Source organism: Solea solea, chromosome 10 (genome assembly GCF_958295425.1).
Source record: "Solea solea chromosome 10, fSolSol10.1, whole genome shotgun sequence".
NCBI classification, from domain to species: domain Eukaryota; kingdom Metazoa; phylum Chordata; class Actinopteri; order Pleuronectiformes; family Soleidae; genus Solea; species Solea solea.
The window spans coordinates 24,541,877-24,569,534 of record NC_081143.1 but is presented as its reverse complement, the minus strand read 5'-3'; the positions used below and the strand labels follow the sequence as shown (position 1 = coordinate 24,569,534).

At 42.0% G+C, this 27,658-nt stretch overlaps 1 protein-coding gene across 1 annotated transcript; it reads left to right on the top strand.

Annotated features, from left to right (window-relative positions):
• The first annotated feature begins 113 nt into the window (after nt 1-113).
• On the top strand, nt 114-26,913 carry LOC131467376 (zinc finger protein GLIS2-like). Its single transcript, XM_058641241.1, has 7 exons — nt 114-608; nt 16,021-16,209; nt 17,972-18,165; nt 21,722-21,907; nt 22,219-22,352; nt 23,614-23,732; nt 24,074-26,913. Exons 2-7 carry the CDS (start codon nt 16,044-16,046, stop codon nt 24,739-24,741), a joined length of 1,467 nt encoding a protein of 488 aa, XP_058497224.1. The 5' UTR covers nt 114-608; nt 16,021-16,043; the 3' UTR covers nt 24,742-26,913.
• Nucleotides 26,914-27,658: the final 745 nt, after the last annotated feature.

Sequence of the window (27,658 nt, the reverse complement as noted above, 5' to 3'; positions counted from 1 at the left end):
CAGACTGTCGTGAGAGTCAACAGCTGGAGGGAGGCTGTCTCTCTCTCTCTCTCTCTCTCTCTCTCTCTCTCTCTCCCCACGCCTCCTCCTCCCTCTCCTCTTCCCTCCTCTCCGCAGCTGGAGCTTCAGTTGACCAGCGTCGCAACCGAGCGATGCGCCTCCAGGACAAGCTCTTTACCCTCCCAGCTCTTTCTAACTAACAATTTAGTTCCCCCCCAGCCCCCACCTCCACTTCTACTCCATATCCTTTAAAACCGCGCAAGTCTGATTTCGAGAGAAACTTCACAGGACAAGGTTTTTTCGTTCACCTCCTCTCGCATCAAATCAACAGGCATTTCTTTTTACCCCCTCTTCTTGGAACGATCGAGCCCCCGTGGGAGGATCCGCTTTCGAAATACCGATTTCTTTTACTTTGAAAAACCCAGATACTGTAAACGCGATAAGTTGATCGAAGATGCTTCGGGAAACGCCGGACAGACGCGCCTGATTTTTTTTGAGGTGGCAAAACTGTCCTCAGTTTGTGTGTATTTTTCAAGGCTCGAAAGCATCTTCAGTCAGACTCACAGGGAGCAGAGGAGGCTGTTGACTGTCCGCAGGCTGTTCTAAAGGTAGGCCTACAGTGAGAATGACAAAAATAAACATCCTCCAGTTCCTCTTACATCCATATTTCATGTCAGTTTGATTTATTTCAACTGCAATAACATCACAAAACACTAGAACTTTCAATACATAGGCTTAAATAAATGTGTGTAATAACAGATACCATCTGGTTGATATTGTCCCTGCACGTGTGCTGAATAAGACTGTGTTGTTATAGGGCTGCTGTATAACTAATGATTACTTTCATCATCGTTGCATCTGTCGATTGTTTTCTCGGGTTAATCGATCTGTCGTTTGGTCTGTAAAAGTTAATGTAAGACGATGTTGACGGGTGTTGATCTGTGTTTTACCCAAACCTGCGGGAAAATGATGATGTTCTCAAATGTCTTGTTTTTAATTTCTTTCTATTTTAAACAGAGCAAAGAAACCAGAAATCAAAAAAACTTGTTTTCATTATTTAAAAAAAGGAAATAAATAAAACCCAGATAAATCAATTATCAAAATATTTGATGATTAACTGTTCAATTGAGTAATCAATATTATTATTCAACGTAACAACTCACTGAACTGACCTGCTGATTAGAAGGAAGTTCATCTGTCACCATATGCAATATATTGGTGGTTCCAGCTTCTCAGATGTGTGGACAGGCTGGTTTGTTACGACTATATGAGTAAACTGAAAAAGTAATATCATATCCAGTCCAAGGTGAGACATTACGGACAAAATAATCAACAATTTGAGAAAGCAAGCAACCACTTAAACCACAATGAAAATCATAGTGCTACCTTGATATATGGCATATATGGCGTACCTCAGGGTTATATGCTGGGCCCTCTGTTACTCTTGTTGCATACGTTTCCACTTGCAACTATTGCTTTTATATTCTGTCCACAGAAAGTCTCACGAAGTGGTTTGGGCCATCCAACTCCCCATAAGTCCACCCACTTGACACCAGTCACAGAAAACAACCCTTCCACCTCCTGCGTGGCTCACATTCATGTGTTTGCTTCACTGAAACACCATGGAGCCAGACCAATGAGACTCCTTACAGATTTTTCTATGATGCATCACATCATGGTGGTGAGAATGAAGAGTTTGTGAGGGTTTTTTTTTATGTGACGCAACCCTGTTCAGGTTGCAAGCTCGTTGCATCATGCTGTTCTCTAAAGGTTGGACAGATGCTGTAGGATGGATTTTTTTAAAAATGGCCCAGGGCCAAGCAAACTCCTTTCCTGTTGTTGTTGGGTGTGTCTGCTTTCGAGCCCCTTTCCACCCACACTGTCTGTTGCAGGGTGGGAGTGATGCACGACATATGTGTGACAGCGTGTGTGCATGTGTGCGAGCGCTGTGAGTGTACATAAGAAGGGGGGAAGGAAGGAAGCGAGCAAATAATGGTACAAGCAGAGGGCCAATAAGGATGTAGGAAAGTAAATAATGTGAAGCAATGAAATGTGGTAAAAGAAATATTATAAAGGAAGATGCGGAAATGAGGTATGGAAATGAAGCTGGATTTGAGAGAGGCACCCGGTGGTGTAGCGGTTAGTTTGTCATCCGTCTACTATCTGTTAAAATGTACTTGAAGGAAGAAGAGGATCACCTATGAAGGAATTCGTGAAAAAGAGAGAAAAAGAAAACACAAGAAAACAAAAGCAAATAAACAACATGAGAAATGAAAAAAAATGGGAAAAAGAAACGTGTCAAGGGAAGAAAAAAGTAGGTGAAAGACATGAAAAACTATGGTTAGGAGAAAGTACAGTGGGAAAAAGAATAAAAAGAAAGAGTTGAACTGATGATGTTAGGGCCAAATAAAACAAGGAGGCAAGGAAATGATGTGGGATCAACCAATAATAAAGGTTAGGACGCAAACAGTTGCGGGAGAGGAAAAATGTCAGAAAGACGTATTGTATACAATGGAAATATGAAAGGAAAGCAAGGAATTCAGGGAGAAAAATGGGTGGAGTCAGGAAAGAAGGTGGAGATGATGGGAGATGAACAAATCAAGGTGTCAACGAGAGAAAGTGAATGCAGACAAACAAAGTTGTTTCTGAGACCTGTGATGACCTTCCTCCTTTTCCCTCCACCCATCCTCTCCTCCCCACCTTCCTCCTCGTACCTACAGCCATCTCATTCCCCCAACCTGAAAGCCCCCCCCCACTGAAGTCTCTTGTGTGGCTGGTGGCCGTGACCCTCTGTTGTCTCCTTACTTTTCCCTGCTAGTTGAAGAAAACGGGTTCAGCGGGTTCAGTCCGGCTGTAAAAGCTTCCACTCCCCCATTTCTCCCCTGCGGCACAGGCAGGAGTTAGCCGACTTCAAATGGGAGGAGGGTGGGTGGTGGTGGAGGAGCAGAACGAGGAGCAGAACGAGGAGGAGGAGGAGGTGGTGTCCCCTGTCCTCTCTTCAGCATAATTCATTTCAACCCTCTCTTCTCCTTTATTCCTCCTCCTCCTCTGGCTCGTTGGTCGGGTTGTGGTATCGTTTTTGGGCCCAGCCCTGGACCAGACATTCATTTTTCTCCTCTTAGTTTGTAACCGCTAACTAACCACTGGCTCCCTACATCTCCCCCTCCTCCTCCTCCTCCTCCTCCTCCCTCTTAGGAATGTCTTATTCACCTCCTCTCACTCTCTCTCTCTCTCTCGCCATCTTCCTGCTCTGGATTCTTACATGCTACGAGCATCTGTGCCAACATCTGCAAACAAACAGACAAATGTACACACATGCCGTGAGAGCAGATATCGTTAACATTGTCAACATGCCACGGTGAAGACACACATTCAAACACACAGCAACAGTATGTGCCGACCACCTGTGAGGGTCTCACATTCATAAACCTCCCTTTCTTCTCCCTCTCTTTTCCGTTATCCTCCCGAGAGCCCAGCGCCGGGGCCTTCACTTCCAAACCAAACACAGACCGAATTCCGCAATCCCCACCCCAGCACCCCCTCCATCACTCCCCACTTCACCCTCTCTCCCTCTTTCTTATTCTTCTCTTCCCTTGCTGCCTCTCTCTCTCTTTGCTTCTATTTCTCTTGGGTTTAAGGAAGGAGGTAAAAGCCAAAAAGGGCCTGAAAAAAGAAAGAAAGAGGAAAATGGTTGAAGGAAAAAATGGCAAATGTGAGGCGAACGATTGTAAGGAGGGATCAAATGTATGTCAGATGGACATTGGATCAGAAATGGACTTCCTCTGTGCTCCGCTGGTCCACAGTTGTGGACAACAATGAACTTACTGTCCACTTACTTCAGCTCTCTTTTCTTCTTCGCTGCTTTGAGGTGTTGAACCACTTGCTGCCCTCTCTTGCTCCATAGATCCCTTCATCACGTGTTTTCCATGAAATAATAATTAATGATTGTAAAATATTAAACTCAACATAGGTTCACTCCATTGTTGTGAAGGAATCTGATGAAAACAGCCTTTTAATGGTTTGCAGAGGTGGCGTGGGCCTATATTCGGGAAAAATATTGGTACCCATCCATCCATCCATCCATCCACCCACCCACTTATCCTTTGAGGGTTGTGGTGGAAGCTGCAGCCCACTCCAGCTGACACAGGGTGAGAGGCACACCTTGGACAGATTGCTGGCCTATCATTGGGTCAACCAAAGACATTTCCAGGCATGAGCTCCCAATAATTTCTGGGGAAAATTGGATCCAGGCATTTTCCAGAGGTTGTTGTTCACATGATGATGATGATGATGATGATGATGTTCAGAACATCCAGGCGAGGGGGTGGCGGTGTCTTGGTGGAACATACAGGAGGCAGGACAACCCCAGACATCCCACGTGGATTCTCCAGATGATTATTTGTGGAATTGACAGGAAAAGTTCTTGATAGATCTTCAAAATCATTGGATCAGATAACAATACTATCGACACGATATTGGTATCGGATGTCGGCAAATGCACCAAGATTGATATGAGTAATGACTCAAACAGTAGGTTGAAAAAAGCTGCTACCTCCTTGACTGCTACGCCCACGCCCCCCTACAACCATTGTTGTTGTTTTTTATGCTTATTTATTTTGCACAATAGAGATATTTTATATCCACATCTGCTGCAATTTCACTACATGTATCGGCAAAAAGTCAAAAACATCGTGGACGTTTCTTAAGCTAAATTTAAAAAAAAGAAGATACTTAAAGCTATGGTGTCGGTATAGTGTGTGAGGATGCAAACTTATATTGTGTGCAATAATTTTGAAAACTGCAGCTTATTTACCAGTGTAAAAATTGAAAAAAGTACAATTATTATTGTTGTTCCAATTGTGTTCCCACACAGTGGTCACTGACTACCAGGACCATAGGAGTCACGATGCCAGTTATCATTAAAATGTCACTGATTCTTCCTGCTCGAGTCTCCACTGACTTCTTTCCAGCTCATTACTCTGTAATTTGATGGAGCCTTTTTCCCCTCTCTCGCCCTCTTTGTTTCCCCACACGGAGAATGAGAGGAACGGCCTACAGTACAGCTGGGATTGGTTATTATTTACTGACTTGGCACACACGCGCGTGCGCACACACACACACACACACACAGAGTGGAAACAAATTGGGTGAATCTGCTCTGCACGTAGGAATGTGAAGCGCATGTGTTTGTGTGTTTTAGGTCTGGATGACAGAGCTGAGGGAATGAAAGAGGGCTGCAAAGAAAGAAAGAAAGAAGTTTGATTTCATGCACTGATCTTGGCTGCCTCTGTCAACAGTCTTTCTGTCTCTCTCCTTCCTTTCTCTGCCCTTCCCTTCCCTTCCGAGTGCTCCTTCCTCTTCTCCATCTCCGTGCTGTAACCATAACTGCACTCAACTTTAACCGTAACACTAAGTCTTTCGACTTTGTCTCTCAGAGAGTGGCGGCGGGATGAAAGGACTGGCGAGGGGTGGGATCTGTTGCTCCGCTGATGGTGAGGAATTACAGGGAGGGAAAGCAGAGAGGAGGTTTTCTGTGTTGACTTTGCCCCACTGCCAAACGGTGGGGGGGGGGGGGGGGGGGGGGGTGTAAGAGAGGAGAAGGGATGAGGAGGAAAGAAATATTAGGCGAAAGAAGGTTGTGGTAGTAAAATGAGACGGTGAAATGCACATGACCTCAAAACCAAAATCTGTCACAGTTAAAGTGCTTAAAAAACAACAATGATGAATGTAGAGGAGCAACAGCAGAAGGAAAACACAGAACCTTTACCGCCAGATTTCCTGAGCCTATATGTGAGAACACAGCAGGAAAATCTCTGGATAATTCACAGCAGGTCAGTTGGCAAGTGTGTCGCCTCTGCTCACCAGAGCGTTGCTTCTCAAACTGTGGTCGTTGGAGGGAAAATTCAGAAATACTGCTCTCCCTTATATACCGGGGTATGTGGTCGGATTGGAGTCACCTTATCTCTCGCTCAGTCTTAATCTAGTTTCCTAAACCAGTGTGTGAAGTACATGTGAGGAAGAGGAGGATGATGAGTGAGCAGATTATCTCATTGGGAATAAATCTGCGTCCTGTGAAAAGTCTGTAGCTCGGTCTATTCACACCACTGTGTGAGGTTGAGGATAATGGTTATTTATTTTAGCGACCGGTGGGGGTTGGTGCGGAGCTAGTGCAAATTTTAAGGTGAAAATTGGCCATTCTAAGGGTACCCAAAGAGGAACATTGTACTTTTTACACCATACATTCTTGATGGGTAATAGTTTATACCTTTGTATCTTGGCAGTGTGTAACCGTCACAAAGGATGTGCCATGTTTCAAAGAGCGGCGCGCAGCAAGTGTCTAATTAACTCATAAGTTTGTTTCTTTTACCGCGATAAAAATAATGCAATTTAGTTACGGCGGAGCTTCTGAAGTTGTTGATAAACTTCAGCAAGCGGCAGTCCAGGCGGCACGGCCTTCCAAATATGGTTAATGGTCATGATTACTTCTTGGAATCTAATGGAAAGTGCAACACTGCTTGGGATGGTTACCATTGGCTCGGCAGTTGCAGTGACTGACATCGGAGGGCCTTTGTTCTGCCCGTTCGTGAGGGAAAGTCCCAGATTTTCCGGCCCGCACACACCAATGTATCACGATTCCGTCCCAAAACAACCTTTTTTTACATTTAAACTGACGTTAAAACACAAGTAAATACAGTCAAAATACCAGCGTAATGTCGGCCACAAATCATAGCATTGAAAGCTCGATATTTTATTATATTATTTATTTTTTAGGTAGTACATATATGCTGTGTGTTTGTGTGTGTATATATATATATATACACATATATTATTTCTGGAAACTTAAAGGGTCTTCATAATATATAAGGCTTATCCCCCAATACATGGAAAATCATATACCGCGCATTGCAGCGGTATTAAAAAGTAACAGTATCGAAAAAAACAAAAAACTTGGTGTCATACTGTGCCTTATAGGTACAATCTGTTTTTAATGACTCGCCAGAAGTGCAGGGCAGTAATCATTTAGTATGTTTACATGTTAGTCTGACTAAAACCAGACTTTTGACATACTGCATGTGTAAACAGGACTGGAAATGGGACTAAATTGAATTTCCCAAAGTTGGACTCAGACACCCAGATAATGGAGATTTGGAGTTGAGTTATTACTGCGTGTGTACGTTCAATTGGACCAGAGTCGGACTTAAAACTGGCCTGGGGGCTCAGTTCATGCGCCACAGTTCTCACCAGAGAACAGCAACAAAAACAATGGGGTTATTGGCCTGATGGGAAGACCGATTTTATTCTCCAGCTAAAAAAATGAATATGGAAAAGACTTAACTGTGCATTGGAAGCCACTGAATTTAGGACATGACCCCCATCCCCTGATTGGCTTTTTATGGGATGATATTTCTGCTAAAGGTAATCCTACCATCACAATCTTAAACCCATTCCATTACTAATCATATTGAATTGGCTGCAGAGAGACACACGTGTTTGTCTTATTGGCTGTTTGGAGGCAGCAGAAACAGTGTAGCTTGGTATTTCTCATGAAAGTTTACGTGGCAAATGTGTCGTTAAAAAAAAAACACGTCCACAGAACATGGATCAGTGTTAGCATTTGTTTCCTGTGGGCCTGTATAGTAGCCTGAAGTGAAAGTGCTTGGTGACAAGCGCACAGTGTGTGCCGGCAGGGCAGGGCTGGTGTGAAGACAAGGTCTGCCGACTCTTATGATGAAATCTGCTGAGGATAGTAAAAACTTCATTTATGTTTTAATGGTTTAATGGGTCACCGACGTGGGCGGGAGTACTTCAGTCTGACGATGACAAATGGCTCACTGTGCTTATGTGTGTGTGTGTGTGTGTGTGTGAGACGCAGGGAGAGTGGAAGCAACACTTGAGCAAACAGAGCAAATATGTCTGTGGAAAATTGTTCATTTGGATCTTTTTTAGAAAAAAGGAATAATATAAACAATGTGATTTTATTGTTGCTGGTTTGTTTTTCTGTCTCCTTGCGGCAGTAAACTGAATATCTTTGGCTCGCGGACCAAAAAAAAAACACGTTTGAGGAGGTTTGGGGCAACACCGATCAACCATTTTCTGATTTGTTGGACAACTACTGATTCATCAAGTCAGAAAATAAACAACAGATTAACTGAATAATCCGGAGTTGCCTCAAGTTGCAAAGCAATGGTACACACAATTAAATAAGAGATGTTTATCTAAAAAAATGCAACTCATTCGTCCCATCTCCTCCCGCCGGCTGCCTTTGTTAAAGCTCCGCTTTGAAAATACTGGATGTTGCCCACTCATCTTTGTGCCACAGTCTCTGCTTCAGTGGTGGAAACACAGACAGGCGGTGGTCATTACAGTATGACAAAGGCTACAGCCATCAGGAACATGGAGAAGATCTCAACCAATCAGAGTTGATTAAATTACGCACCCTATCTTTAACAGAGTGTCGTGGACCTGCAGAGTTTGTGATATTCTCTCTCACACACTACACATACACAGCAGTTTGATTCAGGGTTAATATAAAAATACTGATTCAGCTTTAAAATATGTTAATGCTTTTCGTCCCTCCCAATAAAGGGGGAAAAAAAGTGCTTGGTTTGATTTATGATTAAAACCAGATTAAAACCTCATGCTTCTCCTGAAGGGAACAACCATCATTTCAACCAGAGAGAGAGAGAAACGGGGCGCCCAGTGCTTCAAACTGGTTTTTATATGAAGTTGATATACTATGACTATACATGGTTCAGTTCAGTTTGGAGCTATGGAGGGATAAAGTGGTATGAGGTGGGTTTATCCTTTATTACAGTCACGGCTGATCTTGTTTCCATCTGATTCCAAATATTTGTCTTCTGTCCTCTCTCTTAGAATGAACAATCTCTCTCTCTTGACTTCCCTCCATTATCATCGCTGTCTGCTTCCAACACTCTTAAAGGTCATTTTCATCTCCATTTACTCAGTTAATTACGGCAGTAACCGGTATTTTTTTTGTACAAAGCGGTGCTATTCGCCAATTCCTGTCAAACTGGCCTCATGTGCTGCAGCTCAGTTTCCCAACATTTTCCAACATGGCACTCAACAGCCCAGAGAGTTGTGTCTGAACTCGTTCCACTCTGAAACTCTGGAGAAGAAATAGAACAGTTTTTGCAGTTGACTTTAAAAAAAAAAAAAAAAGAAGAAGAAGCTCGGACTCTAATTGCAAATCAAGCCTGCAGAGCTTCTCCTTCTTTCTGTCGGACAAATGAGACAAGAAAATTGTTGTGAGAATGCTTAGTAATATATTATGACTTATATATAGGGCTGGGCGATAATAAGATAATGATATATACATATATATATATATATCGCGATAGAACTTTTCCTCCATATAAGAACAAGACGCACTCGACTTCTATAGAACTCCCATGTTTTGACAGAAATAACCTTTTCCAATCTTTACATTTCACTTCAGAGTAAAGAGGAAACCTTCACCCAAGCTGTAAGTAGCCAACGACCATTTAAAAGTTAGGGTACATTCTAAATAACTGGGTAAAGTGAGACGTTGGCCAGAAATTAGCGAGTGAGTAACAGACACGTGGCAGAGAAAGTGCGGCCAAAATACATTCGTTGTTATCTGTAGTTCCTCTCAAGTAGATAACGCCTTCCAGTGTTTTGGAGGTGGTGAGATGTATGACTTTTTTTTAACTGTCTATTGCTAGTTTTTCCAGAGTTAGTACACTTCCCTATTAATTTTACTGTAAATAGAGGGGAAAAACTATTTTTGGAGAGCCATCCTCCTCTTGGCTTGACAGTTAAGGCTCAGCTCAGGAGATACTCGTATAAAAGATTTGTCTGTGCTCTAGTTTGGACACATATCTCATCTTCCTCATCATCACACTGCATCTGCAACAGCAATTTCAAATTAAAACAATCATCTGCCTCCAGATGAGCTTCTTCTGCTCAGTATCGGACGTAATAATCTGCTTCCATACGAACAGAACTAAAAGCGTTTGTAGCGTGACCACTCGTGTACTCTGGGCATGTGCCGGCCGGTGTAAACAGGAAGCCGAATCTCTTCCCCCGCAGTGCTTCCATTCGTTTCACAAAGTACGACCGATGAGAAGCAAAAATGGGAGCTAAGTAAGACCAAGGATTTCTGTCAGGAGGGGAGTTAAACTGAGTGAATGACGACACGTTAAATTATAAAGGTCCAATTATCGTTATTCAATAGCAAAATGAATCATCAACTATTTTGATAGTCGATTCATCACATTTGTAGTTGTTTTTTTTGTAATAATTAAAACAAGCTTTCTGATTGTTATGGTTTCATTGCTCCATTTTGGCAAAGAAATCATTAAATCTGAAAAACGTTGGTTGTGGACAAAATGAGAGAGAACATCGTCATTTTGAAGTTTGAAAAAAAAAACATTTTTCAACATTGTGAGGACGTCGCGGGCCGGATAACACTGGATCACGGGCCACATGTGGCCCCAGGGCCTTATGTTGCCTCTGTGTGGGCGCCACATCCTAAGTTTTTGAATTTCTTTTGTTTTAGCCACAGAAACATCCATACATACAAATATTGAGCATCTTAAATGTTAACAACATATTCATTCCAGTTTTAAAGAAACCCTTAAAAGTAGTCAGACATGTTTAACTGACTTTGTCGGTCTGAGTCTCAGGGGGATTTAAAATGAGTTTAATGATGTACAGAGTCTGGAAAGAACCCGTCTTTTATTTTTTCACGTAAAGAGTGAAATAATCCCTGTTCTGAGAGATTACTCGCCCACTCCTCCTCCCTTGACAGCTGCCACCACTCCCCTCCTAAGTGGTTAAGACGCCAGTGTCAGTGCAAGAGACACTGCAGGCTCTGCTGTGGCGATTGCAGCCTCGCTCTGCAGAGTTGCATCACTTTGCGTCGCCAAAGACACAAGAGGAAGAGAGAGAAAGAGGAGAATATTGAGACATATAATGTGAGCAGGGAGGGTGAGAGACCACGTCTGACTCCCATGGTTTCCCTCCCTGTTTTCACCTCCTCCGCACTCTCCGTCTTCTCACATGATGCCATTTTTCATGCCCCGAGGGGGAGGAAGAAAGAAAAAAAAACTCACGTCGCCATAAAGAGCATGCTGTGAATCACAGCTGACATCATATAAAACAGTGGTTCAACACGTTCACAAGTTGTGAACACTGTCAATAAATTTCCTTTTTTTGTCGCCTGCCGTGGTGACAGAAACCACCTAAGTGCAGTGGCGGTGGTTTTGTCTCTGTGACTCGAGTGTGAAACATGATATGGTCGTTTGTGTTTTGGATGAACGCCTCGGTCAGATTGTGTGATTTGGTTTTGTCAATAAGAGAAGAGGAACTCTAATTTGTTTTCCTCGTCCTTTTCGTGCAAGAACTATCTCGTCACTTCTCTGCTGGCGTAAGAAGAACTCCATGAAGAATCGAATCCTGCGTCCGTGTCCTCAGAATCCCTTTTGTTTTCCCCACTCGCCGCTCTCTGATTTCCTCACTGCTGCTTGAGGAGGTGTCCACTTTCAGCCAATTCCAGACATTTCCCCATGAATACACATTACCCCCCTCGCACTTATACAGTACACGCTTCTCTACTCTTGTCACAAAAGCACCATCTTCTCCTGCCTCCGTTGCTCTTGCAGTAGTATTGCATAATACCTTATAAGGACGATGGAAAGATCAAAGGACTGTAACCCCTTAAAAACAAGGAGTGATGGACTGTCTTGTCCCGCTCCTCCTTTCTTTTCTTGCACTCAAAGACCCCAAAAAAAAAAAGACCTCTCCAGTCTAATGCTACGTTTGGGAAACATGAGATTCTGGAATGAGGATAAAAGGGAAATACATGTGTCTCACAATGCATACACCCCATAAAGACGCACCATACCCTGCAGCAGTCAGGAATGCCTCATTTCAACATATCTCCTGTGACAGAATATGGCAAGACATGAATAAGAAAAATAGAAGAAAAGGGGAGGAGTTTGAGGCAGAGGAGTGGGGAGGAGAACGGGAGAGGTATGCTCTGCTGGAGGACTGGGAGAGGAAAACCACAGGAAGGAGTGAGAGGGAGGGAAGTAAAAGGAGAAAAAAAATAAAAAACATTAAAAAAAAAAAAAAAATGGGAGAAAGAGGCCAGATCAGGGCGCTGTGGAAGCAAAGGTTTCCTGTCAGAGGGAAATATTGTTTATGTGCGTTTGGGTATACATATGTGTATATATACATACATATATATGTATGTATATATATATATATGTGTATGTATATATATATATACATATATATACATATATATTTTATTATGAATGAAAATACAACAAATTTTCCGGCAGAGAAAGAATAAACAAACTTCATATGAACCCAAAAGGTGTCGATGAAAACTAAGCACACATTTATGCTACGATTTTAGTTAGTTTTATAAACACACAATTCAGTTTTAGTTATCAGGGTTTATAAAAAAAACTTAAAAAAAACCTCTAGTTATTATTCTTTTGTCAGTTCATTTTTAGTTTCCGTTAACTATAATAACCTTGGTGTGTATGCATGAGCAATAAACAGCTCCAGTGCAGAGAATGTGGCCGTGCGTGTTTACGTAGCCCAGCGCTGTTTGTGGTGCACGTGTGAACCGTTTGAAATACAACCGAACAAAGTTGACAATTGAGCGTGTTTGTGAGTTACTTATGCATTTGCATTCTGTTATGAAAGGTTATAAGTGTATGTGTGTGTGTGTGTGGTTTTGTATTGCTATCTTTGGGAGGACCATTGGTTTCAAACCAGTGTTGTGAGGACACTTGTGGGTTATGAGGACATTATATCTCATCCTCACTTCCACACAGGACAGAATGGATTTTAAGACTTGGTTTTGAGGTTCAGGTTAGGTGGAATTAAAAGCAAGGCATTCTACCCAAGTAAAAGTGCCACTATTTTGACAAGCTTTTACTTAAGTACAAGTAAACGTACTGGTCTGAAAATGACCAAGTAGCCAAGTAGCCAAGTAGCTTGAGTAAAAGTAATTTGTTATTTGTTTCAACAAGGTTGGGGTTCTTTCTTGTGTCTTGCAAAAACGACAAGGGATTGAATTGAATTGTTTTTAATTAAGTGCTGACACTATAAAATATGTAAACACATATCAGACAACATGGGTCAAAGGTCACAAACGCTTTAACTTTCTCACTCACTCAGGGACCTTAATTAACGCCAATTCACCTGTCCTCATAAAACGTGCTGAAGTATAGTACTTCACAAAAAACATACTTAGGTAAAAGTAAAATTACAAAGTTATTTCAAAAAGGACAAGTACACAAAAAACCTACTCAATTACAGTAACGTGAGTAAATGTAATTCATTACTTTCTACCCGTGGGGTTGACCGTACGCACACAAACAGAGAAACGTGAGTGAGAGTCTATACATGTCTGCGTGTGCATGAAGCACATATGTTTGTGTGTAAAGTGTGTTGTTTTAGGCAGGAGGGGGTATCCATAAGAGGGTCTGGGCACACTGCCCAAACGCAGGTCATCGAGGGAAAAGAGGGGGGAGGAGCTGCTGAAGGTGGGCGGGAGGGGAGGGGAGGAAGCTCGCGTGTGGCTACGAGTCTTGCGCATGTCTGGTGTGACTCCAGCCTGCGTGCCTTGATACATATGGTCCAGTATGTGCATGCCTTCACAATACCTCCAAATAGCAGAGTGTGTGTGTGTGAGAGAAGTCAATGAGTTTGCTGTGGAATGTGAAACCAGTGTGGTGAGGTAGCTGGCAGCGTGGTAGAGGGACCTAAACACTGACTTCATTGTGGTTTAGCTTCTGCCTCATATTATGTCGAGGGATCCTGACGGTGACTGTGGAAGAATCTGTGGCGACAGCAAGTTTAGACGTCGAGGAGGTGTACATGCAGCTGGAAGGCTGCCGGTTTGAATCCAGTCAGTGAAAGTAAATTAAGAATGCCTTTCGCTGTCAGCTATCATTAAACAGCCATACGGCGCGAGACCCAGTAGAGATTCTGCAGTCGTCACAAATCGACTTGCAGCCCACGCCTGGCGCCATTCTGGAGGACTAAATACGTTATGATTGTTTTATAAAATACTAAACACCTGAGGACGTGTTTGTACCTCATGTGGGAAAAATCATCCCCAAGACAGATTTATTTCTAGACGAGGGTCAAACGAATAGTTTGACATTTTGGGGAAATTTCTTTGTCTGCTTTGTGTCCGAAAACTGGACAATTAGCTTAGCTTAGCATGAACACAAGCTGTCCAAACGTCAAAGAGTCCCCTGTCAGTTCCAGCCAGGTCTGTTATTTTCCAACCTTTTGGTAAAACATTAACTTCCCACATAACTAATCCACATGATTTTGTCAGGATTAAGAGCAGTTGGTAGTAAAGTTAGTCACAGGTTTGACTCTGTTACATGAATGTGTTTTTAATGGAAAATGGGTCGATCTCTAAATGCCTGGAACACACTGTATGTCTGTACACATGTAAATAACTAATAACTCATTAGATTGTTTATATTATCATTATCATTGTTTATACAGAACATTGTTTTGTTAAAATGTAGAGGGCTCAATGAGCTTTGGAAAAATTCTTCTTTTCTTAAAACTAAATAATAAAGAATTTCAAGCCAACTGTCAGTACAACATTTAAATATTGCATCTCTGACAAATGCATATGTCATATGCAAATTCAAGAATCTAGATGAGCTTCTCGGCAGCTCTCAAGTGTACCAAAAAAGGACAATATTTGCGTCATCTTTTCCAGCAGTCGTCAAGCATTTCCCTGCAGGTTTGCTGTGTGTTTCATCGCACGTCTATGCCTTCCGCTTCCTGCCGTGAGATTTCTCTTTTCATCTGCGTCTTGAGTCACTCCGGCTACCAAGAACGTTGGAGTTGAGTCAGGGACCAGAGTGGCGTTCTGCCTCATGCTTCATCCCTGAGTATGTTATCGCTATGGGTGGAAAACTACTGCAAAATCTTGGTCAGGCCCGCGGTGCACACAGACCACAGAAATGTAGAGGATCACAATAACGAGCCCACACCATAATGCTTCTCAGAGGTTTTTCCCTCAGGAACAGAGCAGCAACTGAAATTCACAGCACAGCATTCGACGATCCCATTATTCTCAAATTGGCTAAATGGTCTTTGTATATTGGAGCTGAATCTAAATCGACATTTCTATTTATCTTTCGGTGTATTTCCATCAAAACTTTAGCCTTAATTATTCAATCAGGCTTTTAAGAGTGTGTGCATGATTGCAAAAGGAAAATGTGCACCTCGTGGAAAGTCATTGGAGCTATGTTATATTGTATTTTCTTTCCCCATCTAATTTGATAGAATATGTAGCAGTTTGGGCTTTTTCATAGTAGGGAAAAACACATATGTTACTAATAATGTTAAGGATGGCTGCGATCCATGCGAGGGTTCCAGTAAGACATGACAGTGAGCCAGTACGATCAATGCCAGGACCCTGGAACTTAAGGGAATTCAGCCGTCATCAGTTTTATTATTAGCACTTGTCGTTTTTCCTACAGTAACATACATTCCTGCCATAACCTTGATGAACATTGTGTATTTTGGTGGACTCGAATTAGGACTGAAACAAATGACTCTATAAATATTTTGATAATGATAGCATTTTTCCAAAGAATTAAACCAAGTTTTCTGATTTTTTTAGCTTCCTGAATGTGAATATTTTCTGGATTCTTTGCTCCATGTAACAAAGAAAACATTCAAACTAAATCATTTTTGGCTTTTGAGAACATCGTCATTTCTAGGTTTGAGATGCACTGATCATTTTCTGACGTTTTATCGACCGAATGATTACCCGGTGAATCAAGAAAATAAACAGCTTATCGGTTAGCCCATGAATGACTTAAAAACCAATGCCATAGAATGGGATATTCTCTTAGCAACTAGCTTTGTTATGTCTCACAGAGAAAAAACTGAGAAAATAGCTTTTAAAATACATTTTTCTGTCACCAAATGGCTGTTGTTTGCATTTAGTCGCTTACTAACCTGGTTCTTTTTACCCAGGTGGGCAGCAGTCGCCAGCAGCCATGCTGTCATTGGACGAGCCACTTGACCTGAAGCTACCCTCAGGGCGGACAGACGGTCCAGTCAGGTTAGGCAAGAGGGCGTGTCCTTCCTCCATCTGTGCCCCTCTCAGCGCCATTCGACCACGCCTCCTTTATACAACCTTTCCTTCACCACCCTCCTCCCCAGGTAAGAATGAGCCAGAATGCATTCACTCGTAAGTATAAACACATGCTTCCACTTCACTGATGCCGCAGTGCAGGCCATAACTGTGATAATGCAGTAGCATAATAAGTGGATTAACCGCTCGCACTTTCCCAGTAACTTAATATTGTGAATCCAATGAATGAATGGTCGCTCTTCTCTCCTCAAACAGACATACATTGTCCCAGTGTGTCCGATAACAAGAGTAGTGTGACAGTGACAAAAAGTGAGCACAAAAACAACCACAGCACGGCCCCTGTGACTGTCTTCTGCATGGACCGTCATATTTTAAATGCCTAAGAAAGTTCAGTTCTTGTTCTCACATGGGAGAGCACTTGGGTGGAGCTAACAGCTAAGTTAATGGATGATTCAACAGATTTGTTCAATCATTTATCATTTATGGTATCTATCATACTGCCTTTTGGGCCTTTTGGGTGATCTTCCCCTCCCTCAGTTCAGTTTGCTTGTCCAAGAGGGCGTTCAAAGTAGACCTAAGGCCATGCTGCGTTCACAGCGCCCTCTGCTGAAACTTTTGACACTAATCTCAGACAGTCTGTGCGCTTCTAGGCTGTCAATTTTAAACTCAAACATGTTATTACCCCACACATTCAAATAGATATCCAAATTTGAGATATATTATTATTATTATTATTATTATTATTATCATTATTATTATTAGTAGAACTACTACATGATTCCTCTTGGTGGCGCTTACCATGGGTTAACATGAATGGAAGCTAACAGGTTTTACTGCACTTTACCTTTTTTGGAGCAGTTGTTTTCTTCAGTTATAGACATGTATTGTGATGCATTGTTATGTAATCTCATGTGATTGATTATTGCATAATTGCTGTCTCATGATATTATTGTTATCTTGGGCCATGCATTGCATAACACAGCCATTCCCAAACCGAAGAGTGCCGGGGCCCTCTTTGAAATGTGAGAATCCTCTGAGGTCCACACCCAAACCTTAACTCACGACTCTGATCAACACAGGAGACAAGGATAAATAATTCCCATCACTGTACATATGATTGTTTTCATGTGAACATGGGAGACGAAAATTCAGTGCAGATTAATAATCGGATCACTTTAGTTCTGAACTTGCATATCTTTTCTTATATTACTTACTAAATGGTTTAGCTTCACAACAAAGTGCTCACCCTCAAAGTGCGCAATTATCCATCAACACAAATAGCAAATTACAAATTAAAATGAACAAATTGAATGCAAATACTGAATTTTACATGACTTCATAGTGCCTCCTCAATGTGGGCGGGGTCATATTAGTGCGGCTGCATGAAACCTCTATGTCGTCGTTTTATATGCAACACAAACACACAAACTAGTGACGGGCAAAGCAGTTGTTTTCAGTGTAACTGAATCAGTTCATTAAAAAGTTAATTAGTTCAGTTGTTCCTGCATGACCGGAGCACAGACTCCGTCTGACACACGATCGCCAGAATTCCTTCGCTAAATGTTAGCTGTAAACACATGATGTCAGGGTTTTGAAGTATTTTTAACTGATCTACAGTTCTGCGTTGTTCGGTTTGATTCTTGTGTCGGACGTCGCGCTCATGACTCTTCCAGTGACGACACTCTCTGCGCAATCACTGGCTGACAGTTGACGTCACATTTTAGTATCAGCTCAGCTCGCTTGGAACCTCGCCAGAGCAGGCACCCAAAAAAGTGGCAGTCGACAAAGTTTGTTGTGACCTCATGAGACTGTTCTTAATCTCCCATGCAGATTCTCAGTCTCCCTCTCAAGAACGACCCAGGTCCTGCTTCACTCCTCCAGCCATGGACCTCAGCCTGTCCCCCTCTTCCCGCCATGCCTCCTCCCTCTCCCCGTCCCCTTCATCCCGCTCCTCCCCGTCACCCTCCTCACCCCTGGAGTCCCCTCACAGCAGCCGCAGCCCACAGCCACACATCTTCTCCCGGGTGAGTGCAGCACTTGCCGCTTCAATCAGGTTGTTTCCGTGCCATGCATTTAATAAGTGTGTCTGCCTCTGCTACGCCAGGTGGCAATATGCCCCTGAGCTGGCAGAGCAGAATGCCGGGTCTCCTCATTAGCCCAAAACAAATGTGCAGACCTGGATTTCACCATGTGGGAACTGTAGAGCAATCGTCGAGACCAGCTCTCGGGGCTGTCCGCATGAAAATGAGTGGAGGTGTCTTATCTTTGCCGTCATCAGCCTCTTGTGTTTGGTCTGTTCCCTTTAGGATCACTTTTATTTCCTTCCTTTCCGCTGGCTTTGTTCCTTCTGTCAAAGTTTCTGTGATTATATACATTGTAATTTATACTCTAGAGCCCTGTATAGTCACAGGACCGTTTTTTTTCCTTTGGTCGCACTGGTGCACCCAACATTTCAAGAGTTTTACCGTGAGGACAAACATTTACCTTCGCCTAATTAGAGTAGCTATAGTGACAAAAATCGCAAAGAACTGGAAATAATTTTCACATTCACATGAATGAGACGTGGTTAGAACTTTAAACGGGTCACAAGACTTGGGACTTTTCTCGTTTTTGGAATGTTTTCAGGTTTTATAATGAGTGTGTGTTGCACCGCTAGCTTAGGTTCATGAAAATAATCACACAAATCTCTAAACAAACTCTTTTGCTGCCTTGTGGCTTTTCTTAAAATCACCTAAAAGCGCAGAGTTCTGGTCGAACCTCCCACTGACGCCCATGTTAAAACTCTGCTCTGGAATTTTTAAAAAATGAAGACAGGGTGATTTTAAAACTGTAATTTCTCAGTCAATTCACACCTGTTTTTCACATATTTAAATGTGGGAGCTCCTGAAAGCCTCCCGACCCGCACAAACTGAAAATTGTTCTTGAAATTGGACAACTTTAAAACATGTCGCTTTCTCTGATTTTCACCGTTTTTTGACAGTTATCAACAGGTGTTTGGAAGGGGGAGGGGCTTGTGCAACCAGCTGCGAGAGTCAGTCTCTCTCTGTAAAGGTTGAAAAATACTACTTTGTCAAAATACTTCAAGTTTTAAAGGTTAAATCCACCCAAATCGGCAGCAAGAGGCAGGCACGATCAAAATTCCGCAGCTGAATTTTCTAGTTCTTGTTTATTGTTGTTTACAAACATGTAATATGAGTGTATATTGGAAGTGACAAAAAAGACAAGCCCTAAAAATGTGTGCTGGTGCACCTAAATGAGTTCCAACGCACATCACGTCCTAACAGAAGCAGGAGTTAAATCACATTTCCACAGTTGTTATGTTGTAATGTTACTGTGACATTCTCTTGTCTTCACGACAAAGACGACGGTTTCACTGAAGTTCAATGTGATGTGAATTTCAGTCTCTCTGATTCTCTTTGTATAATCGGTTCATCTTCTGTGTTGGCATGGCCACAGACTTCTCAGAATAATCCGCCCGGGGAGCGATCGTGACTGAATGTGCTCCGCTCCACAGTGAATCTAATTTCACTCAATCACAGCCAGTCCAGTGACTCTGTCCAAATCAAATTGTAGCCATGATTAAATGGTAAAACATCAAACACACAAGCCTCTTTGTTGAAGCACAAACTATTTCCTTCTTGCCCAGATTCATCTTTTAGCTCTTGTGCATTAAAAGTGGGCTGTGAGACACATTTTCCTTTATCCCGTGGGTTATTCAGACATGTCTTTACACACTCAAATTGAACAGAGAACAAGGCATTTTTCATTCAGTGTAAATGCAACCAGTGACAACTGTGCATGGCGTTGTAGTCACTGATGCACCAAAATCCCATCAATTTTGACATGAAGATAGTTTCAGAGTTTATTGCGGGAAAACTTCCTGTTATTCTGACTTGGAACTGGGAACGTGCTATTCCAAGAATGTTCTCCAGGAATGTCTGTGGTCACAATTATCCCGAACAACATTTTAGTTGTGGTTCTTGTTGTTTTGTACATAGTTGCAGTGGTTAAATTACAAGCAAAATCAGATACAGAGAAATCGTGTGGGAAAGGGGGCAAGAGACAGCCGTGGTTTCCAGTTCCTGAGACGCACGTACTTTCCAGAGGTGGTGTCGTCATCAGTGTGTGTGTGAAGTGCCAGTACTGCCCTTATCTGTATGTCTGTCTGCACAAAATGATGACAAATTTCAGTCCATAAAATATACCAGAAGATGTTTGTGAAGCTGGTGCTTGACTATTATTCATGTAAATGTGCGGCACATGCAGATGCACTGTATGAAAGTGTGAATGGGTGAATGGCAATACTGTAGTGTAAAGCGGCCTTGAGTGGTCATCGAGAGTAGAAAAGTGCTATGTGGACAAAAGTATTTGGACACCTCTGTTCAGTATTGAAAGCTTCAGCATATGAAGACATTTTGGACAATGCTGTGCGTCCAACATTGTTTGAGGCCCGCGCAGAGCCCTGACCTTCAATCGTAAAGTAAAAGTCTTCCAACAAGCGTGGAAGCTGTTGTAGCTGCAAAAGGGGAACCAACTCTCTGTTGATGTAACGGTCAGGCATCCAAATACTTGTATCCATCCATCCATCTTCTACCGCTTTATCCTCCACGTAAGGGTCATGGGGTTGTGCTGTGCCAATCTTAGCTGACATAGGGCGATGGGCGGGGACTGTGAGAGGAAATTGGAGAACCCTGAGAAAACCCACGCACGCACGGGGAGAACATGCAAACTCCATGCAGAAAGACCTTTGTTCAAGGTCTTCTTGCTGCAAAGGCAAGAGTACTTTTGTATATATTCATATAGTGTATCCGTACAAGATATTGAAATGTCTTATAAATATGTTTGAAATGAAACACTTCATCAGGCCACTTCAAGGCCCGGTCATCCTTGTGAGGATCACATAGTTCCGACATGAAGCGGTGATTATTCCATGAGAACCCCACCCCAGTGAACTGAGACAATAACAATAACAAAAAGCAAAGCCTTAGTTCTCCGTGTTTTTAACATGATTGTGTCACGAACCCTGGATCAGCCAGGTGCTTTTTATTCATCCATTAATCTTGTCTGAGCAAAACTGGACAAGGTACACACAAGGAAACAACTTTAAAATAAAACAGGAAACAACCAACTGCAAACCAGACAGAAGTAAAAGCACAAATGTAAAGGCCTGTAGCGCCCTAATGTGTGTCACCTGTGTCTTGCTTGTCTCACCTGTGTTTGATTGTCTCTGCCTCTCTAGTGTCTGTGTTGGTTCATTTTCAGTCTTTCATTTCAGTCTTGTTTCTGCTTAACGTTGGTTTTTTTGCAGTTTATGTTTTATTTTTTTGCCTTTTTCTTAGTTAAATTCATTAAAGATGTTTGGTTGGTGTTGTTTTTCCAACCTCACCATCGTAAATCAGTTGAAAAATGTAAGACCTTTAAATAATTGGAATCTATTGCATTAGTGCAAAGAATTGATTTCATTTAGATTTTAGCTGTGGTGATTTCCCCCAATATCACCTTAAAAGTGTGGACGTTTATTTTGAACAGTCTCCGGCACTTTCTAACGGCACCTTTTCCTCATTCCTCGTCGCCGTTCAGGAAGCCGCTCGTCATCTTGGCGTGGAGGGCGGCGCGTCACCGCAGGGTTTTCCCTTTTATTTGCCGATGGCGAGTCCGCCGAGGGCCTACAGCTTTCCTTCCTCCATGTTCATCAGTCACAGCCGGGAGAAGCAAGTGTCGCCAGAGCCCTCACTGGACGGTCAGCTGGCCTGCCGATGGATGAAGGTGAACAGAGACATTCAAACGAAAACACAAACAGTAGTCAATTTATAATCGATTAATAGATTGTGAAAACTCAGTGGAGTTGACGGTGTCAGAAAATTGAAACTCTGACGTTTTTAGCCATTACCAAAGGTTAAAATACTTCAAATGAATGGCATTATAGTTTACAACTGATAAGTGAAGCAAAAAAGGCCATGAAATGGTTCATGTGTTTATAATAACAAAGGAGAACTAATTTACAACGATATTAAATATCAAAATACAGTATTGTTGTGACATACTGTGTGACCTCTCCCTCCTCTGCGATCCTGCAGTGCCACCTGCTGTTCGACTCGCTGCAGGACTTAGTGGATCACATCAACGACTTTCACGTCAAACCTGAAAAGGATTCTGGGTACTGCTGCCAGTGGGAGGGCTGTGCTCGAAACGGACGAGGCTTTAATGCCAGGTATGTTTGTTCACACAAATGAGTTCACACAACTAACCAACAACTTAACTAGTGTTTTTTGTTTGATTAAAGTATCTATTCTGCTCATTAGACTACATTTGGTTTTCTCTCTTGAACCCGAGCCCTGATGCGTCCCCTCAACCGGTCCAACTAATCACAGGGATGCATTATTTAAATATTTTAACTGATAAAATGAGATGCATTGTCCCATGGCATTGGTTCTAGTGGCCCCTGTGACCCTCATGTGAAGGATAAAGTGATAAATGAATGAATAAATGAATGAACAAGATGCATTTTGTATATTCAGCCTTCCACAAATGAACATTTCATGTCTTATTAATGAAATCAATATATAATATATATATATATATATATACACATATATATTATTGTTATTATTAGTTATAGTTGTGTTGCTTTCATCATCCCAACGTCATTGGCATTGAAAACTGACATTGACCTTAATCTTAAAAAGTAGAAATCTCAAAATAATGGTTTTCAAAAAGTCACCAAATGTGCAAAAGTGCAACAACAATTAAAGGGGCTGCAAAAAATAAACCATCATAAATAATTATATTATATTATGTTGCTAACTGCTGCAACTAACAATTATTTTCTCAATCTGTTGATTATTTCCTCGATGAATCGAGTGATCGGTCCATTTAAAACCTGAAAATGACCATGTTTGTTATATGACACAAAGAAACCAGAAAATGTTCTCATTTAACAAGCTGAATAATGAGAAAACTAATGATTCAAACCGATGAATCGATTATAAAACAAGTTGATAGTTAATTTAGCAATCGATTAATAATCGAGTCATTGTTTCAGCCTTGTTAAATATTAAAGTAAAAATACAAAATAATGCTACGATGAATGTCAAGTAACCTCAATAAACAATAATAGACAGTATTAAATAAAATAAACAAAGACTTAAGTAATAAAAAAAAATATTTAAGGACAAAATATGTTAATACAGTTTGTCTGAAAACTATGGAAAGTGTGTAAATGACTCACTGTTAACGTGCACAAAAATAAAATATAAAAGTAAGATAATGAAATGCTCCAGGGGGCCCCCTGGTGGATACTTAGTTCCCTTACGCCTTGGGCCTTGTCTCAGCTTTATAACCAAAGATATGTCATTAGCTCACCAACATGTCGTCTTATTTGTGGAAGACAGTTTGTTTATTGACTTTTTGTTGTTGTGCTTTGTTCCATGAATGAAACTGACGAGCTGACTCGACTGTGTTGTGTCTTGTAGATATAAAATGCTGATTCACATCCGCACACACACGAATGAGAAGCCACATCATTGTCCCACCTGCAACAAGAGCTTCTCGCGCCTGGAGAACCTGAAGATTCACACTCGCTCACACACAGGTGAGGTCATTTTCCGTGCCTCTGCGTCAGACCTGGAGTGGAACTCTAATTAATGTTACTGGCAAAATCTCTGTTGTGTAAAAAGGTCGATAACACCAGGTTTATTCAAGATGTGCTTGAGCATTACATAGCTACATGTTTTGGTTTGGTAAGTTTGTGTCACAGGTAAATCCGAACAACGGATTTCACATTCCAAAGATACAAAACAATACATTTGAGCTTAGCAATGGAGTCAGCATTGGATGAACACGTCCTTTGTGCTGTGCAACACAAACTTCAGGTGCAGCATTGACCATGTGTCAAGAAGTGATCTGTTTTTTCTTCTTTTTTCTCCTCTTTAGGAGAGAAACCCTACATCTGCCCTTATGAAGGCTGCAGCAAACGTTACTCCAACTCAAGTGACCGCTTCAAACACACGCGCACCCACTATGTTGACAAGCCGTATTACTGCAAGATGGCCGGCTGCTTGAAGCGCTACACTGATCCCAGCTCGCTACGCAAGCACATCAAGGCCCACGGACACTTTGTTGCCCAGGAGCAAAGTGCCCCGGGCAGACTGGGGTCTGGGCTGGGCCTTCCCGGGCAACAGAAGGCTGCAGAACTGCCCTCTGCAGGCGGAGCCCACATCATCATTCCCAGTGCCGCTGCAGCTCTTCTCGGGGGTCTTGGAGCGTCTTTGCCTCTCTCTGCTTTCTGCCATGCCAGAGCCCTGGGCCACCATGGGGCCCCGCTCTTTGCTGGAGGCAGTAGCATGGGGCCACTCAGCCTCTCAGACTCCCCTCTGTTACACTTTGGACTATCCGCTGCTTCAGTGTTAGGGTTGGGAGCTCTGGGAGGTCTGAGGCGGATGGTGGGGATGGAAACAGAGGGCGAAGACGAGGAGGAAGAAGGTGTGGAGGGCGAGGTGTTGAACCTGTCGGCAGCGGTGGTGCCCAGACGTAATGATCCTGTGTCCTGGGTGGTCGTTCCCCCGAGGGCGCTCCTCCTCAAGCCGGCTGTCGTCAGCTAGGTTGTGCACTTGGCAAATTCATAGAGACGAAAGGAGACGATTGTTTTGTTGTTTTCTTAGTCTGTGTTTGTGTAAATCCCAGTGTAATGAGGCTTGTGTGCATATATGCACAAGTAACACATAATCACACGGTCTATTTGTCATTCCAGTTTGAGCGTACAAAGTCTCGGCTGGATCTTTAAATGTATGGTAGCACCATGCATGCTTCCATGATCTGAAAATATACAGGGCAACTTCACCCAAAATGAATAAAAACACATCGAGCCATGCATTTATATCTGATGAGGTTTTGAGATGAATTATACTTCCTCTGTTTAGTAATAATTACAAGTAAAACATTACACCCATAACCATCACTGTATGTCATCTAATTTACAGTAAGTTAGCATTTAGCTCAAAGTGCTTCTCTGTCTGCAGTCTGAACTGTTTGTTCTTAAAACAAACTCCATCGACTCAAGTGAAAGTAATGACTCATAAACTTGAGAGATAATCAGTTTGAGTGATAAGATTTTTGAGCTTTTACCACTTTTTTGCCAAAGCAACTGATTCATTGAAAAATAATCCACAGTTTAATTGATTATTATTTCCCTAAATTCCAATATAGAAGTAAAGATATCTCAAAACCTCAGAGGAGAGAGTATCTCCATGCATGGCTTGATGCCACATGAGTAGTGGAGTTTGTTTAGGCTGAACTGACCCTTCTATATTCCTTGTCACACACTGACCTCTGGGTCAGTTTACGGAAGACAATCACCTGGAGTCTTTTTTTTTTTAATTACTGAACCAGGTCATGAAAGAGAGCAGATGCACTTATCATTTTTTTTTACTGTTGACAACCCCCACTGACTGCTTCCACACACCCACACTGTGTCGTCCTGAATGAAAATGAAAGCAGAACAATGGGGCGCCATGGGAAATACAGTCCACACCAAGTGTGAAGTTCACGAATACATGTTGTAAACGTCGTTGTGATCTGTGTATGTCACTCCCACTTCTATTATTTCCTCAAGCAAAGGCTAAAGTAAACTGAAATAAGACAATCCTTTTGAACGTTTGACACAGATTCTCAAAAACATTAGGTTGCATGTTTGTGAGGATAACGACAGAGTTTCTGTCTGTTTACAGAGAGTCAAGGCTACAGTATTAGGATTCAGATACGTCATATTCAGATGTTTCCACACGCAGCTGACACACGCAATATGAAAGTAGACGACCCTTTATGTGCTTTGTCTTGTTAAACGTCGTTATCTCGATAGCGGTGGTGAAGTGATCTGAGTGCAGCTCTCGACTGCAGTGCTCTCTGTTTTCATTACATTACATGTCATTTAGCAGACACTTTTATCCAAAGCGACTTACAATACAATTCTTCACTTGACACAGAACTGTTCTGGGTCGTTGACGCAGCAGCGCTACGATGTGTGACATGAAGCAGTAGATTATCCACACAGAAATAAATGTTTGACCATGTGATTTTCTTAAAGTCGCAAGAAAAAAGAAAAAAAGACTGTATTGACGTAACTGAATGTAGGTTTGACTTTAGTCTTGCTCTTGCGGTTTATTTTTATTTTTTTTTGCCAAATCTTGGCTCTGTTTATCAGTGCGATGACAAAGATCTTGAAAAGATCAGCCATGTGCTTTACAAACAAGAGGACGTGAGGAACAAGTTAGCGAGGAACACATTCAACCAGGAGTATGTGACACAGGGGTGTGTATTTGCAGTACTGTGTACACATTTGCTTTCATGATATTTGGCTCATAGAGGAAAAAGGTACACAAAAAGAAGCCGAACAATGTTGGGAGAGGTAATGATTGTTTTTTTTGTTTGTTTTTCCAAAGGGGAAATGCTTGACAATGGCCACACGTGGGCCTGTATCTGTGTTGTTGTGTCTTGTACTCTTGTTTGCACATTGATTAGTATTTTTCGAACAGTGCCTTTCAAATAAAATGTATCACACATTTTATATATATATAGTATATATATATAAAAAAAATTATACGCAAATGTAAATTGTATAAATCTACCTTTTATTAAATTTTAGAAAACAGAATTTCAATAACTTGACAACAGATGTGATTTGCACATCGAGGCCACGGCAACACTCTCTGAGGACGTCACTATTGTTGACCAGGACTCTGAAAATAAACACAAACAAATGTTTAAAACAAAAAAAACATGTCTTCTCTGTCTCCGCTTTGTGTTTGACATTTTTTTGGGGGGGGGGGTTAACTCACAGTTGCAAAAAAAGAAAAAGGTGCGGATAAGTTGCATTTCCACTAGCATAGTACCTGGTATTTATTTTTTTAAGTACCTGCTCTGGCGAGGTTCCAAGCAAACTGAGGCGATACTGTGCATGAAGACTCCCGACTGCTGGCCACTGATTGGTCAGAGTGCCAAGAGACGTCCGACACAAGAATGAAGCCGAACAGTGCCGAACTGTAGATCAGTTGAAAAGACTTAGCAATCCTAAAGAGCGTGGGTTAATCTCCAACAATTGCCAGGGAAATGTATAAAATCTCAATATTTAACAGAGGAGTCTGGTGTATTTAGCAACAGCACTGCTGATCACAAACCCTGCCCTGTATTTCAGTCCAGTGACTGTCTCAGACGGAGTCTGTGCTCATGGAGGAAGAACCGAACTAATAGTTTTAATTAACCGATTCTAATGATTCAGTTAGACTGAAAACAACTGCTTTCACTAGTCACTCGTTTGTGTGTGTGTCGCGCGTGTAAAACGAAGTTTCATGCAGCCTTGCAATGAAGACTCCGCCCACGTCGAGGAGGTAGTATTTTTGTAGGTAAAGGAAGTACATGCTACATGTATTACAGGTAATCCTGATGAAAGTCAGTCAGTCAGTCATCATCCACCGCTTTATCCTCTGCCAGAGGGTCGCGGGGGGTGCTGTGCCAATCTCAGCT

What these genes read in the sequence shown, in the direction of transcription:
- LOC131467376 (XM_058641241.1), top strand. Translation starts at nt 16,044, where the DNA reads ATGCTGTCATTGGACGAGCCACTTGACCTGAAGCTACCCTCAGGGCGG. An exon ending in TTCACCACCCTCCTCCCCAG is followed by an intron (nt 16,210 to 17,971) that starts GTAAGAATGAGC and finishes TCTCCCATGCAG; the next exon opens with ATTCTCAGTCTCCCTCTCAA. An exon ending in TCACACTCGCTCACACACAG is followed by an intron (nt 23,733 to 24,073) that starts GTGAGGTCATTT and finishes TCTCCTCTTTAG; the next exon opens with GAGAGAAACCCTACATCTGC.